This window comes from Corella eumyota, chromosome 1 (genome assembly GCF_963082875.1).
Source record: "Corella eumyota chromosome 1, kaCorEumy4.1, whole genome shotgun sequence".
Lineage (NCBI taxonomy): Eukaryota > Metazoa > Chordata > Ascidiacea > Phlebobranchia > Corellidae > Corella > Corella eumyota.
The window spans coordinates 4,176,364-4,193,776 of record NC_137490.1 but is presented as its reverse complement, the minus strand read 5'-3'; the positions used below and the strand labels follow the sequence as shown (position 1 = coordinate 4,193,776).

The 17,413-nt window shown below is 31.0% G+C and overlaps 1 protein-coding gene and 1 pseudogene across 2 annotated transcripts; both read right to left on the bottom strand.

The window, feature by feature from the left end:
- Positions 1-120: 120 nt before the first annotated feature.
- LOC145748464 (xanthine dehydrogenase/oxidase-like) lies at positions 121-9,073 on the bottom strand (annotated as a pseudogene). Its single transcript, XR_014283080.1, has 29 exons — positions 8,939-9,073; positions 8,700-8,757; positions 8,273-8,369; positions 7,650-7,758; positions 7,317-7,485; positions 7,157-7,237; positions 6,907-7,016; positions 6,579-6,813; positions 6,268-6,419; positions 5,921-6,127; positions 5,646-5,830; positions 5,331-5,505; positions 4,933-5,134; positions 4,633-4,799; positions 4,367-4,489; positions 4,080-4,186; positions 3,858-3,978; positions 3,488-3,619; positions 3,170-3,271; positions 2,971-3,098; positions 2,599-2,749; positions 2,302-2,457; positions 1,947-2,115; positions 1,715-1,843; positions 1,377-1,504; positions 1,079-1,271; positions 702-890; positions 468-635; positions 121-328 (listed from the first exon to the last, which is right to left on the bottom strand). The product of XR_014283080.1 is annotated as a xanthine dehydrogenase/oxidase-like (transcript).
- Positions 9,074-9,511: 438 nt separating this feature from the next.
- LOC145764193 (xanthine dehydrogenase/oxidase-like) lies at positions 9,512-17,358 on the bottom strand. Its single transcript, XM_082575798.1, has 29 exons — positions 17,284-17,358; positions 17,060-17,117; positions 16,682-16,778; positions 16,501-16,609; positions 16,208-16,376; positions 16,033-16,113; positions 15,817-15,926; positions 15,507-15,741; positions 15,252-15,403; positions 14,878-15,084; positions 14,601-14,785; positions 14,290-14,464; positions 14,013-14,214; positions 13,700-13,866; positions 13,417-13,539; positions 13,116-13,222; positions 12,864-12,984; positions 12,460-12,587; positions 12,158-12,245; positions 11,966-12,093; positions 11,629-11,779; positions 11,369-11,523; positions 11,025-11,193; positions 10,829-10,957; positions 10,513-10,640; positions 10,230-10,422; positions 9,971-10,159; positions 9,734-9,901; positions 9,512-9,574 (listed from the first exon to the last, which is right to left on the bottom strand). Exons 1-29 carry the CDS (start codon positions 17,356-17,358, stop codon positions 9,512-9,514), a joined length of 4,062 nt encoding a protein of 1,353 aa, XP_082431924.1.
- Positions 17,359-17,413: the final 55 nt, after the last annotated feature.

Below are 17,413 nucleotides of genomic sequence, written 5' to 3'. Positions count from 1 at the left end.
TCATGTACGATACTTAGCCTTTATAACATGTTCATAGTCCAAGTAAACACGGTCACGTGTTTGTGGGTGTGGTTGTTTTAGCCAGACTATTGCAGGAGAGCAATAAATATTTTTAACCAATTACATAAATCAATTATATTTAAGCAAAAATTGTAAACGTTTTAATTGAAATATAATTTTTAAATAAATTTAAAAGTAGTAAAAAGAAATTTGAATTTAAAAAGTTTACATATCTTGGCAATCGTTGTTTTAAAAGTTATTTTATTTAGGCCTGTATTGCCCATCTCTGATATTTCGTGTTCTCATCTTTTTCAGCGTGTTTGTCGTGCTAAATACATTCGTAAAAAAGCTAAAAATCGCGTTTTATTTTATACTTTTTTAAGATGTGGGTAACAAAAGTTAATAACAACCACTGAATCCATTAGAAAATGCTGACCGTACAATTTAAGGCCAAACCTAAATGTTACCTGATTTACAAAAGCATCCCCACAGTTCATTCGAATACGTTCCACAGTAGCTGGACTGTCCAATCTAAATCCTGGTTTAAGTTTGGCGTTTATCCTTGCGTAACCTATTGCATCTTTTATTGCAAAAAATACAGAAGAAGCTAAGAATAAAGCTGGTTCACCTACAGCCTAAAATAAAATCATATTGTATGGTATTACCCATCTGATCGCTAGGTTAGTTAAATAATATAATACCTTTGATGAATAAATCGCTCGTTCGTGAAGTTTGCTTTTCAACAAATGAACATTCATCTGTTTTGGGCAATCTCCAAAACCAGGAATCTTGTAAGTGCCAGGACCTTGAGTTATCAATTGTCCGTTCGGTGTTAACAAAGGTTCTTCTATCGTGAACAAACCTAAGCCTTGCATAAACGCGCCTTCAATCTGTAAATCAAACAAGATTACTTAAAATAAGTTTCATTTTTCAATGCATAACTTGACATTAACATAAATTTATTCCTATAATACCTGAACTAAGATTTTACAAAATTGAAAGAAAGTTAGTTACAATAAAATTTGACTTAAATGTTTATGCTCCACAGCATATTGCATTTATTGTATTCAGGGCTTACCTGGCCTATGTCTATGGCTGGATTTAAACTCCGCCCAATGTCCATCACAATATCAGTTTGTAGCACAACGTGATCACCCGTTAAACAATCTATTTCTACATGAGATACTGCAGCACCATATGTGTAATAATTAAACATTAGGCCTTCTATGATTCCTGTTTCTTTGTCCCACGTGTAACCAAAATCTGGTGTTCTGAATTACAAAAATTCATTTGAATTACAAAATATATATATATTTTTTAAATTGTAGCCTTCGTTTTAACATTGTTATTTTCGCACACTTTTAAATTTAATTTACTTGTAATATCCTGATTCTGAGAGACTAATTCTTTTCACAAAAGCTTTCATAATCAAATCGTTCCAACTAATGTCCAAGTTCGCATCTCGCAAATGTTGAAGTCGTTTGACGATTTGATCACATGCATTCTATATGTTTATTGGATAAGTATATATCATTATGTTGGTGGTTTAAATTCAAATTTAAAACAAAGCAATGCATCAAAACGTTATAAAAAGTGCTTTCTTTTACAACATTATAGTCAACGGGTAGTTATAACAAACAAAATGTAATTGATCTAAAAGTTAAAAATTTTTATTCGCACGCTAAATTTCAGATTACTTATTGTATTTTTTTACCTTCACTGCCATTCCATTAAGATCCGAGCTAATGCTTGCAGCAGTAGATAATGTGTTTGGTACAAGATTTGTGTTTGTTTCAGAAATATGGATTCGATCCAAAGGTACACCAAGACATCGACTAGCAACCTTTAAACAAAAATAATTGCATAAAAAGAAAATTATAAATAATAACAAAACTACTTGTAATATAAAAACAATATTTAGCTAAAAAGGTTAAATTTTTAATAACCTGAATCATCTTGGTATGTAACCCTTGTCCCATTTCAGTTCCCCCATGAGTAAGTAATACAGAACCATCTTTGTATATGTAGACCAAAGCACCAGCTTGGTTCATAAAGTTCGCAGGAAACCCAGCTCCAAACTTGGTTGGTACACATGTAATGCCTTGTTTTTTCCATCTAAATTTGTTTTTGATGTATAATTTAATTACATTTTCCATGTTAAAAATGGCTTTCTTGTTTGATATTGGTTTTAAGTAATGTAAATCGTCTTTAAAAAAAGCTCAAACTTAAAGATTTTAATTTTTAAAAATTCTTAAACTCCAGGTGAATTTACAAAACGTGTATGAAATATAACCAATTCACCTATTTTTTGCATTGTACTTCTCGGATTTCCTTGCGTTTTGTATTAAACATCGACCTCTCCAAACATTTATCAAAGCACCTACGACCCAGAAACGATTCTAACGTCTGATTTAAATGTGTCACGTCGCCAACTTTGTACATATTAATATCTCGGACCTAAATCAAGTATATACAGTCAAAGTTTAACCAAATTGGTAGTTTAAAATAAAATAACCATCAAAGAATCAAAGGTTAACCAAATTGGTAGTTTAAAATAAAATAACCCTTTTAAAATTTAATGCAATTGTGTTATCTCACCTGTTCGACTGGCATGTTAAGTTCTGCAGCAACCCTGGTGATAATTTCTTCTGTCATGAACATCCCTTGTGGCCTACCAAACCCTCGAAACGCAGTGTTAGACGAAGTGTTAGTGCTGCATACAATTCTTCGATAGGCAACATGAGGTATACTAAAAATATAAAAAAAGTTTTAATTTCCTTTGGAGAAAAAAAAGCAATACCTAATATTTGTTACCAGAAGCAGTTTATATTAAAAAGCAATAAAAATAAAAAGATCTTAACATCTACAACAAACACAGCATCTACTAAACTTTCTTCAGATATGATTGTAAAACCTATTTAGGTTTTAAAAGACTAAAACAAGGCTTGTTTAAAAATATGTTAATCATACTTGTAGCAGGAATCAATGCTTGTTAGACAACTGTCCATTACTGTAAGAGAAAGATCCAAAGAGTTGCCAGCGTTGGAATAAATTTCGCAAATCAATGCAACTATCTTACCATCTTTCATAAACCCAACCTAAAATAGATTTTTTCTTAATTAACATATCCTAATCATATGCAATTAAAATATTAAAGCTATAGGCCCACCTTAAATTTTGAATACATTGGGTGTCTTTGTCCAGTAACAAGCATATCTTCTTGTCGAGAAAGCATGCATCGTACAGGTTTACCAGTTCTGAGATAAATTTACTTTTCATAACTAGCTATTGGAATTTAATAAAGTGGACAGGGTAAGCAAAATCATAAAACGACAAAAATTATTCTAGAACCGTAAAAATATATGTTGTAGAAAAATGTTTTAAAAAATATTTTAAATTAAGCAGGATACCAACAAATTGTATCACCCAACTTTTACAATAAACTATTAATTTGCAAAAAAAGTTAAAGTATTCGGCCCTAATTAACAAATTTTTTTGCAGCAAGAATAACCGGAAAACATAACACCCCAAATCTTGTTTCTTTTCCTCCAAACGCACCTCCCATACGTTTAACTTTTACAACTACTTTGTTGGACTCAACACCAAGAAGCTCGGCTGCCTAAATGCAATAATGAAATTTGGCAAAACATCTTGGTAACTTTTGTTAAAACATATTTGGTTTGCATTACTTTTATTTGGTTTATTTGAAATCTATTCAGTGTAAAAAACATTTCTTATTAGATTAATATTTTTAAAAGTAAACTCACAGCTTTACGTTTTAATGTTAAACACCATTAGCTATTTAAACCATATTCAGAATGTTATATTGTTAAAAACTGTAGGTATAGTTAACATACTATATCTTGTAACATTGTGGGATTTTGAGTTGATGAAAATATTTCCATTTCTCCATCTTCGTCTTTTGGTACAGCTAGTGTCGCATTTGTTTCAAGATAGAAATGCTCTTGACCAGCAATTCTGTTCGTTATAATCAATGGTTACAAACATATTTGTGATATTTTGGAGACACATTTAAGAAAAATTATTTTTCGCATGTTCAATATTACACTATTTTTTACCTTATTTCTCTTTCTATAACTACGTCACATGTTGTCATCGCAACCTCAGCATTTCCTTTAACTATGCGACTATTCGGTTCGTAAAAAGTTTTGTGTTGGATTGCGTCCTGCAGTACATAAACAAAAAAAAATTAATTTATTGTATTTTTGCCAGTGTCTCTAACTTAAGATGAAAGTAAAAAACTTCAATATTATTAAAATTGTTGTAACAAGTGCAGAGTTTACTAACTAACTGTCACATGCATTGAAATTTTTTACTAAAACGTCTTAACGTTCACTAGCTATACCTCAATAGATATTATAACCGGTGTTATATCCTCGTAAGTTACTTCGACTAAATGAGCAGCCATCCGCGCATGCGCTGGCGTGTCAGCCACGACAGCACCAATCACGTGACCGACAGCAGTCACCTATAAAAAATTATTTAGGCATTAAAATACAAAAATATTTTATTAATGATAAAAGTAACTTTCAAAAGTATTTTTACTACTGATTAGCAAAAATGACTCTTAAAGCATTACTTTTACTAAACTATCTCTCAAATAAAATTTACTTTTCCATCTGCAAACACAGTTTCTATTCCTATTTGATTTGTTTTCGTTGCGTCGGCAAAGTCTACGTACGTCACAAAACCTGGTGACGTCATTGCATTTTCAAGGTTGACGTCACAAATATGAGCATGTGCTCGGTTGCTCACAACCAAATGAAGATACAACTCATCTATGTGATTAATATATATATATATGTATTTTACAAGGTTCTAATAAATTTTAAACTATTATTCAAAAAAAAATGTCATTTCAGAAATACTCAACTACGACAAAAACAAAAAAAAGATAAATTTATATTTTACCTTGATAAGGTGGAATGTCGTCGATGTATTTCGCTTCTCCGGTAACTTGTTTATCAGCTGCAACATGTCTTAAAGGCTTTCCTACCGCGTCCTCTAGAGGTTGGTCAGGAGATACTTCCTGAAAAGTTTGCGTTCCAATCGATCCTTGATAATTGCCGCCCAGTGGCACCATAGTGCATTTCTCGCTTTCTGAAATACTTTCCTTTAAATTCAAAAACTTGGTTTATTATATTTCTAATCGTAGTATAACCCATCATCTTGGTCAAAAAAAATAAAATATTTATTAATGTACAAGTTACCTCCAGATAAACATTAAATGATTTTTTCTATGAATTATATATTTTAAAAAACATAAAGTACCCCGCATTCAATTTTCGTAATGTTAAAAATTGTAAAACCTTCAACATTCCTGATTTGTTAAGTTGATCTTTGACGTAGATGTAAAACTTAAAGAAGAAGCTAGCAGCTAAAGCCCCCCTGTACTCCACCATTCCTCCAGGAGTATCTAATCTCAGTGGAAGATCCTCACTGATCCATAGTGAAACATCTTTAACCAATTTGTTGTCCCAAGATCTTGGAGATAAAAAATATTTAAAAACACATCATCAAGTAAAAATAAATGTGCCAGTTTCAAATGTAATTAGAATTTTATGAAAACGTAGGTAATGTAAATCTTGTAAAATTTGTATAAATCCGCCATAACCTAACGTTACCTGTTCAGAATATTCTTTATTGTTATCTTTGGCATAATCGAGGTCGCAGCCATACCACCAAACGAAGCGGAGAATGCTTTAACTTTACAACCTTCAGGATAAAACTCAACCCGAAAGGCACCATTCACAATAGCTATATCATCTTCACGACGACGAGATTGCTTGTAAGCCTTCATGTATTCGTTCTTATTTAACAAAAACAAATGTATTAAAGGTTATAAAATAACACAAAAATAAAAAGTAGCCAATAGTGTAATAATATTTGGAAGACATACCGGTTTTGTTAAAGGTATAGTAATAGACTTTAAAACTTCGCCCTCCTTTGCGCATGTGGTTCTATATTTTGGAAAAAAGCTTTGGTCCATAATGACATCTCTCTCACCGTTGCTATGATGGACAAACTTAGCAACACTATTGCAGCACATTAAAATAGGGTTGAGGTCAGATATTGGGCTTGCAGTCATAATGTTACCACCAAGCACCTGAACATATCAAGACATATATTGATCAAGAAATGTATTTATGTTAAATAATGTGTAAATAAAACCGATTTACCTGGCAAAGAAATTTTAGATTTTACTTCATTTTGTACTAAATTAAAATTTCTATATTTTAAACTTACAGCTACGTTTCTGATCTGATCTCCTGCAAACCAATAAATCATTTCCAAGATGGCGGTTAATGGTTGAGTTTCATTACTTGGTCTTTGTTTTACAATATTTGTCAGTGTTTTAAAAATGTTACTAAGTGTACACGATGCTCCAATAGTAACACCTGTAAACGAAATTGTTAAAAATGTTAAAATACCAACAATTTAAGTAAGTTTAGAATAGGATTATCTGCTATTGATTTGCATTTTTAGTAATTATCATACTTATAACAATTAGCTTGTCAAAAAAAATTTAAAATATTTCTTATTTCCAATGCGCTTACCTGTTTTTGATAATGTAATCTGAGTTAAATCATGAACACTCATCGGGTTAACAACCACAGGAAAACATTTTCCTTTCACCCAGGTTTCAATTCCAATTTCTGTGTTGCCGACCACGATATGAGCCTCTGGAAAGTTTTCTTTAAGGTCGGTTAATTGTTTGAGGGTGGTTGGTCGGTACCACGTGACCCGATCACCTACGAACTTTAAGGGTCGTTTGCAAACGCTTTTCTTAATCTAAATGACAAAAAAATTAAAAAAATTATTTAATATTTTATTTAGTTTAATGAAACAATCAAATCAATTATGTTAACTTTTTATTACACTTACCAATAATTCAGGAGGAAAAATAATCTCTTGAGTAGGGTCATATTCACTGAAATTAACTTTTAAAGGATCGTGTGTATCTTGAGTATTTTCTTCACAACTTTTGCCACAATCTAAAACATATAAAAATAACTCCGTTGATATATATCAAGGAAATTTCTTCTCGAAAATTATTTTTTATATTTACTTTTTCAAAAAGTTATTTAATATTAACAATTATAAAAAAAACTAACTTTTTACGTTAAATACATACTACTGTTAGTTTGGATCTGATTTTTGAAGCAATTTGTACCCATTGAACATCCTGATGATTTTGTGGAAAACGTGTTAAAAGCTGAAAAAATTTTACCTTAGCAAAATTTTAATTGTTGATAAATAAACATACTGAAAATTTTGGTTATACTTTATCTTACCACTAAGGATGGATCTATATCCCGTGCATCGACACAAGTTTCCTTGTAGAGCTTTCTCGATGTCTAAAGACGAGGGATATGGACTGTTACGCAACAGCGCATACATTGACATTACAATGCCAGGGGTGCAAAATCCACATTGCGAACCATGAAATTTGGCCAAACGTTCCTTTAAATGTAAAATAAACCTTAAGGATTTAATACATAGTAAAATAAGTTGTATAACAAGGAATGTTGTTATTATTGTCCTTTTGCTAGGCTTGCATTAATCCTATAGTTAAGCACCATTGCAGTATGGCTTTTATCATATTGTTGTTTTAAAAGATATTATACCTGAACAGAGTGAAGTTTAGTCTTGGTACTTCCTATACCTTCAACTGTTGTTACAGCACAACCATGCATGGAAACTACTGGAGCGAGACATGAGTTTACAGCATAATGTCTGTTAAATAATATTTAAACTATACCAGTAAACTCTTTTAACGACAAAAATAATTGTTTGGGTATCTATAAATCAAAGATTTATAGTTTAATACACTACTGAACTGTCTGCTTACCCAATCTAGCGCTTATTAATACTGAGATCTATGTATACTAATATTACAATCATGTAACTTGTGTTGTTTTTTTAACTGTTATGTAGAATTGCTCTAGACGTTGATTGCTTACTTGATACGTGTGTTGTTAATTGGTTTGAATGCCAGTGAACAACGCTGTTATATTGGTACGGTTTTATTAAGCGTGATTTTGATTTTATTTACATATGTTCTTGTTGAAAATACTGCATACAACTGTGACCAATATATCATATGTTACAAATACTACTATTGTTTTATAGGTCGTTTAGTCAGGCATCACATTATGAATTTTTTACGTTAAAACACTTATTAGGTAGAAAGTCAAAGACACAAAAAAATATTTATTAAAGTAACTTTTAAAGTAAGAATATAACTTACATAACTGAATTAGTGTTTTCGTCCCATTTTGACACCATAACAGTACAGGCACCACAACCACCTTCCCCACATCCTAGTTTCGTCCCAGTTAGTTTAACTAAAAAATAAAAACTACGATAATAAGGTTAAGGTTCCTTTTGCGGAGCGTAAAATTTGGAACTTAATGTTTTGAGTCTTATGTTTTATGTAATTGAGTCTTATGTTTCGTGTAATCGGAATTAAAAAATCATTAACCAAAAACTTCACAATGGCATATGAATTTCACAGAGAAACGAACATGCTTTAAAAGGTGGTTATTTGTAAGACTGTTAATATAAAATTGAACTTGACTTTTTTAAAACTTAGTATATTCATATTTATTTAATTTTTTATTTGCTTTTGGGTCGTTTCACTAAAATTGAAATATTTAAAATAAACTAAAACTTACGTTTTGTGCGAAGGTAAACGAGCAAGGAAACTTCAGGATTTATTTTATCATCTAATATCTAAAATGTAAATACTAACATTCTAAAACCGCTAAAATAAATGTGGGATCTAATAATCTAATAATCGATAAACTAACTTCCATATGATTAGTTAAATGTAACCCTACAATTGGATATTTAGATTAACAGTGCACATTTAATGTCAGAAAACAAATATTTTGCTTTTACATATTTTACTTGCCTGTTTTCCGTTTACATAAAGTAAAAGATGGTCGGATGGTTTTTGCCATATATGGCCGAACTCTAACGTTTTCATTTTCTTATTTATAAAAATGCCTAATGTTAATCTAATACAGAATTAGTCACATAATTTTCCCACTTTATTAAATGCAGTTTGTGATATATATTTAAATTCTTTTTACGTTAGGAAACTTGAAATTGCTTGCCAGATATGTCTACATTTGGTATTTAGAAACTGTTTGTACTATATCATAAGTAGAATATAAATATAAACTGTTCATTAACAGGCTAACCAAAAAATATTCAACTAAATATGGCCATGTTTGTCGTTAGGTAGTTTTATCGTGTTTTTAGTCTAAATAAACACAACCAAGTGGTGGTTGTGGTTGTTTTTAACCAGTCTATAAAAAATACAAACACATTTGTATTTTCTAAATTAATGATATGAAGTTTAAATATAAATTTAAATGAGGTTTTTTGATTAAAATATAATTGTAAAATAAATTTAAAAGTGGAAAAAATTTATTCGGATTGAAAAACTTTACATATTTTAAAATAGGTTGTTTTAAATGTTTTAGGCCAGTATTGCCCATCTCTGATACTTTGTATTTTCATCTTTTTCTGCGTGTTTGTCGTGCTAAATTTATTTGTAAATAAAGATAAAAATTGAATTTAAATTTATATTTCCCTTATTGATCAATTTACAAATGTAAATTACAAACAAAAAACATTAAATCAATTAGAAAACACTGACTTTGTATATTTAGGAAATCTAAAAATTAAATTTAAAAGTTACCTGATTTACAAAAGCATCCCCACAGTTCATACGAATACGTTCCACAGTAACTGGACTGTCCAATCTAAATCCTGGTTCAAGATTGGCGTTTAACCTAGCGTAACCTATTGCATCTTTTATTGCAAAAAATACAGATGAAGCTAAGAATAAAGGTGGTTCACCAACAGCCTAAAAATAAACACATTTGGTATGGTATTACCCATCTGATCCCGCAATGTTTACTCAATAATAAAATACCTTTGATGAATAAATCGCCCGTTCGTGAGGCTTGCTTCTCAACAAATGAACATTCATCTGTTTTGGGCAATCTCCAAACCCAGGAATCTTGTAAGTGCCAGGTCCTTGGGTTATCAATTGTCCGTTTGGTGTTAACAAAGGTTCTTCTATCGTAAATAAACCTAAGCCTTGCGTAAACGCGCCTTCAATCTGTAAATTAATCAAAGTTACTAAAAAGAGTTTAAGAAAAAAAAACTCCAAATAACAAATGGATTTTTACCTGGCCTATGTCTATGGCTGGGTTTAGACTTCGCCCGATGTCCATCACAATATCAGTTTGTAACACAATGTGATCACCCGTTAAACAATCTATTTCTACATGAGATACTGCAGCACCATATGTGTAATAATTAAACATTCGACCTTCTACAATTCCTGTTTCTTTGTCCCAGGTGTGCCCAAGATCTGGTGTTCTAAAGAACAAAAAACAAAAAAAAAGGGAAAACAATGCAAACTGTGGAAGTAAATTTTGCATATTTATTTAGTTTAAAAAACTCATTTACTTGTAATATCCTGATGCTGAAAGACTAATTCTTTCCATGAAAGCTTTCATAATCAAATCGTTCCAACTTAAATCCTTGTTCGCATTTCGCAAAGGTTGAAGTCTTTGAACGATTTGATCACATGCATTCTATATGTTAATTTACGAAACATTGATATATCTATGCTGATGTATATATTTTTATAATATTAATATTTTATAACAAAAATTACGGCTAAATAATACAAATAATCATTTGTGACATGTAGTTGATTTAACGACGTGTTTTGCTAACAGTTTTACCTGCGCAAGTAGTGTAACGTGACTTTTGTATTTACCTTAACTGCCATTCCATTAAGATCTGAGCCACAGCTCGCAGCAGTGGGCAATGTGTTTGGAACAGTATTTGTGTTTGTTTCAGAAATATGAATTCGATCCAGAGGTACACCAAGACATCTACCAGCAACCTTTAAACAAAAATAATTGCATAAGAGAAAGTTAACAATCAAAACAAAACTTCCTTTTTGTAATAACCTGAATCATTTTGGTATGTAATCCTTGTCCCATTTCGGTTCCTCCATGGGTAAGTAATACAGAACCATCTTTGTATATGTGGACCAAAGCACCTGACTGATTCATGAAAGGTGCAGTAAATGCGACTCCAAACTTTGTCGGGACACATGCAATACCTTGCTTTCTCCATCTAAATATTTTTAAAGAGTATTTAAATTTATGCTAAATAGTTTTCTTTTAATTTAATAGTGATATATGATAATAAATTTCTTAATGAAACTTAATACTTCTTCCAATGTTCTAAATTCTTAGAAATTTACAGAGATAAGTAAATCTTTTTATGGTTATTAAAAAATGTAGTTAACCTATTTTTTGCATTGTACTTCTCGATTTCCTTGCGTTTTTTATCAAACATCGACCGCTCCAAACATTCATCGAAACACCTTTGACCCAAAAATGAATCTAACATTTGATTTAAATGTGTGAAGTCACCATTTTTGTACATATTGATGTACCGTACCTAAAAAAAAGTTGTGTCCATCATTTAAAGTTAACAAAATTAAAAGGTAAAAATAAAAGAACTTCAGAAACAAAATTTAATTAAAAATCTAGACTATCTACATACCTGTTCGACTGGCATGTCGAGTTTTGCAGCAACTCTTGTAATAATTTCTTCTGTAAAAAACATTGCCTGTGGCCCACCAAATCCTCGGAAAGCAGTGTTAGATGTGATGTTAGTACTGCAAACGATTCCTCGATAAGAGAGATGAGGTATACTAAAAATAGAAGAAGTTTAAAAGTTACTTTAGAGAATAAAAAAATGTAAGCATTTGATATAAGTCACCAATGGCAGTTTATTTCATAAAAAAACATAAAAATAAAGCATCCTAAAGTTTGAAATTTATCATTGTGAACTGTTTTAAAAGGCTAAAGCTAGACGTGTGTAAAGGTGTTTAACATACTTATAACAGGAATCAACGCTTGTAAGACAATAATCCATTACTGCAAGAGAAAGATCCAGAGAGTTCCCAGCGTTAGAATAAATGTCGCTAATCAATGCAACTATCTTTCCATCTTTCATAAACCCAACCTAAAAAAAGGTTTTTACAAACAACATTTTCTAATCATATGCGATTAAAACATTTTAACTATACCTTAAATTTGGAATACATTGGGTTTCTTTGTCCAGTAATAAGCATATCGTCTTGCCGTGAAAGCATGCATCGTACAGGCTTACCAGTTCTGAAATAGAGTAAATTTTTGTAAAAAAATATTTTTAATTCATAAGTAACATCATTTAACAAAAATGTCAACGTGAAACAGTTTAGACATGTAAAAGAAACAAGATTATTTAATACAAAGCAAAGGTACCAACGAGATTAACCATTCAACTTTTTCAATAAACTAACCCTAGAAAGAAAGGATCAATGTAGTAAGTCTTAATAAACAAACTTACTTTTTTGCAGCAAGAATAACTGGATAAGACAACACTCCAAATCGTGTCTCTTTGCCTCCAAATGCACCTCCCATTCTTTTGACTCTCACAACAACTTTGTTGGACTCAACACCAAGAAGCTCCGCAGCCTAAATTCAAAAATAAAACTGTGTATAAAATTTATGTGCTTAAAACAGATTTGGTTTGCATTATTTTACCCCATTTATGAAATTATTTTACCCATTTATGAAATTATTTAAAATTATTTTACCCATATTTTACCTCATAAAATCTACTTTGTGTAAACAATTTTTTATAAAGCCTAACATTTTAAGTAAAATTTAAAAGCTTTACAACAACTTTTTTTAATGTTAATTAAATCTTAACATTAATTTAGTATTATTAAAAACTAGAAGTTAACAAACCATGTGTTGTAACATCGATGGGTTTTGACTTGATGCAAATATTTCCATTTCTCCATCTTCGCCTTTTGGTACAGCTAGTGTTGCATTTGTTTCAAGATAAAAATGTTCCTGACCAGCAATTCTATTTAGTATTTACATAAAAATTTGTACTTGTTTTTATTTAACTTACATTTATAACATTATGCATAACAATAAATTTATTAATAACACTTTTTGCAATAATTTTTTATGATTTATTTTTTGTATTTTTACCTTATTTCACCTTCGACAACTATGTCACACGATGGCATAGCAACCTCAGCATTTCCTTTAACTACGCGACTACTCGGTTCGTAAAAAGTTTTGTGTTGGATTGCGTCCTGCAGTACATATAGAGAAATGAAAATATGAATACTGCTTTAATTTTCGATAGTGTAAATGCTTCTAATTTTATTTACAAGTTAACTTTTTGATATTTTGAACAGCAGTGCTTTTTTTAACAAACGCGTCATTTACCTATTTACAGCCACATACATTAATTTTTCTATTAAAATAAATATTTTTTCAATTATACCTCGATTGTAATAACAACTGGTGTTATATCCTCATAGGTTACTTCTACCAAATAGGCAGCCCTCTGCGCATGCGCTTGTGTGTCAGCTACGACAGCTCCAATCACGTGACCCACAGCAGTAACCTATAAAAAATTTAAAAAAAAAAATAAAATAAATATTTAATTATAAACAAAAACATTTAATTAAGATTTTTTAACTAATATGTAAACAAAAATTACTCTTGAACCTTAACTTTTAGTAAACATTCAACCAAATAAAATTTTTGATAAAAAATAAATTCACCTTTCCATCCGCGAAAACAGTTTCTGTACCCAAAAGATTTGTTTCCGTTGCGTCGGTCACGGTTACATACGTCACAAAACCTGGTGACGTCATTGCATTTTCAATATTGACGTCGCGAATATAAGCATGGGCTCGTTTGCTTACAACCAAATGAAGGTACAACTCATCTATAGCATTAGCATAAGTAAAAACCATTTTTACATAAAATAATGACATGGCTAAATGTATATAAAACTTTTTTTACATACATGTATGAGTTTTAATCAGTCCTAGAATAAAATTAATTACTTTACTAAAATAATTGCTATTTTACCTTGATAAGGTGGAATGTCGTCGATGTATTTCGCCTCTCCTGTAACTTGCTGTTCAGCTGCCACGTGTTTTAACGGTCTTCCTACTGCGTCCTCTAGAGGTTGGTCAGGAGATACTTCCTGAAAAGTTTGCGTTCCAATCGATCCATGATAATCACCTCCCAGTGGCACCATAGTGCATTTTTCGCTTTCTGAAATGCTTTCCTTTATTATAAAAAGAAATTGTTTAGTAGAATCCCTTACAATTTTAATAGTAAGACACTAAGTTATTTTAAAAACCTTCAATATTCCTGATTTGTTGAGTTGATCTTTGACATGGATGTAAAATTTAAAAAAGAAGCTAGCTGCCAAAGCCTCCCTGTACTCCACCATTCCTCCAGGAGTATCTAACCTCAGTGGAAGATCTTCAATGATCCATGTTGCAACGTCCTCCATTAATTTGTCGTCCCAAGATCTTGGAGAAAATATTTTTAAAACTCAAAGATACAATAGAAATCAATTTACCTGTTTCAAATGTATTTAAATTTTAGTAAAAACAACGTAATTTAATTTTGATCGAATTGTTATCATCCACCATTAACTAACGTTACCTGTTTACCACATTTTTCATTGTAATCTTTGGCATAATAGAAGTCGCAGCCATACCACCAAACGAAGCGGAGAATGCTTTAACTTTACAACCTTCAGGATAAAACTCAACCCGAAATGCACCGTTCACAATAGCTATATCATCTTCACGACGACGAGATTGCTTGTAAGCTTTCATGTATTCGTTCTTTATCAAAAAAATACAATGTTTACGTAAGCGTATTAAATAAAACAATAATAAAAAGTAGCCTATAGTGTAATTATATTTAGAAGTCATACCGGTTTTGTTAATGGAATAGTAATACACTTCAACACTTCGCTGCTTTTAACGCTAGTCGTTCTATACTTGGGAAAAAAGCTTTGATCCATAATGACATCTCTCTCACCGTTGCTATGATGAACAAACTTAGCAACACTGCTACAACACATTAGAATTGGGTTGAGGTCAGATATTGGACTTGCGGTCATAACGTTACCTCCAAGCACCTAAATTAACAAAACATACTGATCAAGAAAGTTATTTATTTATGTTTAGCAATGTGTAGGTAAAACCAATTCACTTTATTATCAAAAATTAACTTACTGGCAAAAACTTCTTAGAATTTACTACATTTTGTTTTTACTGAATGCATATTTATATATTTTAAACTCACTGCGACGTTTCTGATCTGATCTCCTGCAAACCAATGAATCATTTCCAAGATGGCGGTTAATGGTTGAGTTTCATTACTTGGTCTTTGTTTTACAATATTTGTCAGTGTTTTGTAAATGTTGGTAAGTGTACACGATGCTCCAATGGTAATATCTGAAAAAGATGTTTTAAAAAATAACAAAACAATAAAAATAAAATAAAAAAGTTAGTAAAGTTTGACTTTGATACTTTTTAAGGATAGCTTAAGAATTGTTACCTGTTTCTGACATCGTAATCTGAGTTAAATCATGAACACTCATCGGGTTAACAACCACGGGAAAACATTTTCCTTTCACCCAGGTTTCAATTCCAATTTCTGTGTTGCCAACCACGATATGAGCCTCTGGAAAGTTTTCTTTGAGATCGGTTAATTGTTCGAGGGTGGTTGGTCGGTACCACGTGACCTGTTCACCGACAAACTTTAATGGTCGTGTGCAAACATTTTTCTCGATCTAAGTATAAAATATTATATATTTATATAAGTTCAAAATTGATATTGAAAACATTTATATTTATTTTATACTTACTAATAACTCAGGAGGAAAAATAATTTCTTGAGTAGGGTCATATTCACTGAAATTAACTTTTAGGGGATCGTGTGGATCTTGAGTATTGTTTTCACAACTTTCGCCACAAGCTAAAACAGCAAGCGAAAAAGATGGTTTTTGTTGAAAGATTTACTGTCCAACATGTATTTTAATCATAAAAAAACACAAACACATAAATTTTAATTGAAGACTGACTATTGTTATTTTGTGTCTGATTCCTGCAGCATTTGTCTCCCATTGCACATTTTGGTGATTTTTTTGCAAACGTGTTAAAAGCTGAATAAAGCGAAAGCAACATATGTTAACTCAGCCATACAACGTAAAGTGTTGATCAAAAACTGACTTAAATTATTTGGTTACTTTATCTTACCGCTAAGTATAGGTCTATATCCTGTACATCGACATAAGTTTCCTTGTAGAGCTTTCTCGATGTCTAAAGACGATGGATATGGACTGTTACGTAACAGTGCATACATCGACATTACAATGCCAGGAGTGCAATATCCACATTGCGAACCATGAAACTTGGCCAAGCGTTCCTTTGAATGTATAATAATGCATAACAAATAAATCATTGGCATTTTAAGCTTGCATAAATCACACATTCATACGCTGTCACAGAATTTCAGTAACATACTTGGTTTAAACGGATAGGAAATATACCTGGACAGCATGAAGTTTAGTCTTGGTACTTCCTATACCTTCAACTGTTGTTACAGCACAACCATGCATTGAAACTACTGGAGCGAGACATGAGTTTACAGCATAATGTCTATTTAACAAAAATGATATTAAAACCACAACACTTAAAAAATATTTTATTTATAAAGTAAGAAAAACCTACATTACTGAGTTGGAATTTTCGTCCCATTTTGACACTATAACAGTACAGGCCCCACAACCACCTTCCCCACATCCTAGTTTCGTCCCAGTTAGTTTAACTATAGAAAAAAAATACGAAAACAAGGTTATTATTTTATTTTTTTTGTTAAAATGTCAAGAAAATTTATTTGCGTTAAGCGTATGTTGTGAGTTTTTCAAAAGGCTTAATTAAATTTATTTTAAGAAAAGTAAACACCAATTTAAAAAAGTAATTTTTTATTCAAAAATATACAATTTGATTTGCTCTTCAGCTTTACAACGATTTAATTTTTACCTACCTTATTTTCAAAGAGATTTTTTCCGTTTTACTTTAATATAATTATTTAAAAACTAAACTCACGTTTTGTTCGAAGGTAAACGAGTAAGGAGACTTCAGGATTTACTTCATCATCTAATACCTAAAAAAAAATTTTAATAATTTAAACAGCTAAAAAGGCATGGCGTTAATGATCAAAATCTTTTTTATTTCTAGCTTTTTTTCTTGTAGCTTGGCCCATCTTTAAATCTTATTTTTTTAAATAAACACGAAAAAAAAATTTTTTGTTGTTTTTATATTTTACTTACCCGTTTTCCGTTAACATAAAGTAAAAGTTGGCTGGAGGATTTTTGCCATACATGGGCGTACTCTAACGTTTTCATATTTCTATATAAAAAGTGTTAATCTTACTGTTAATTTAGATATAAAATCTCAAAA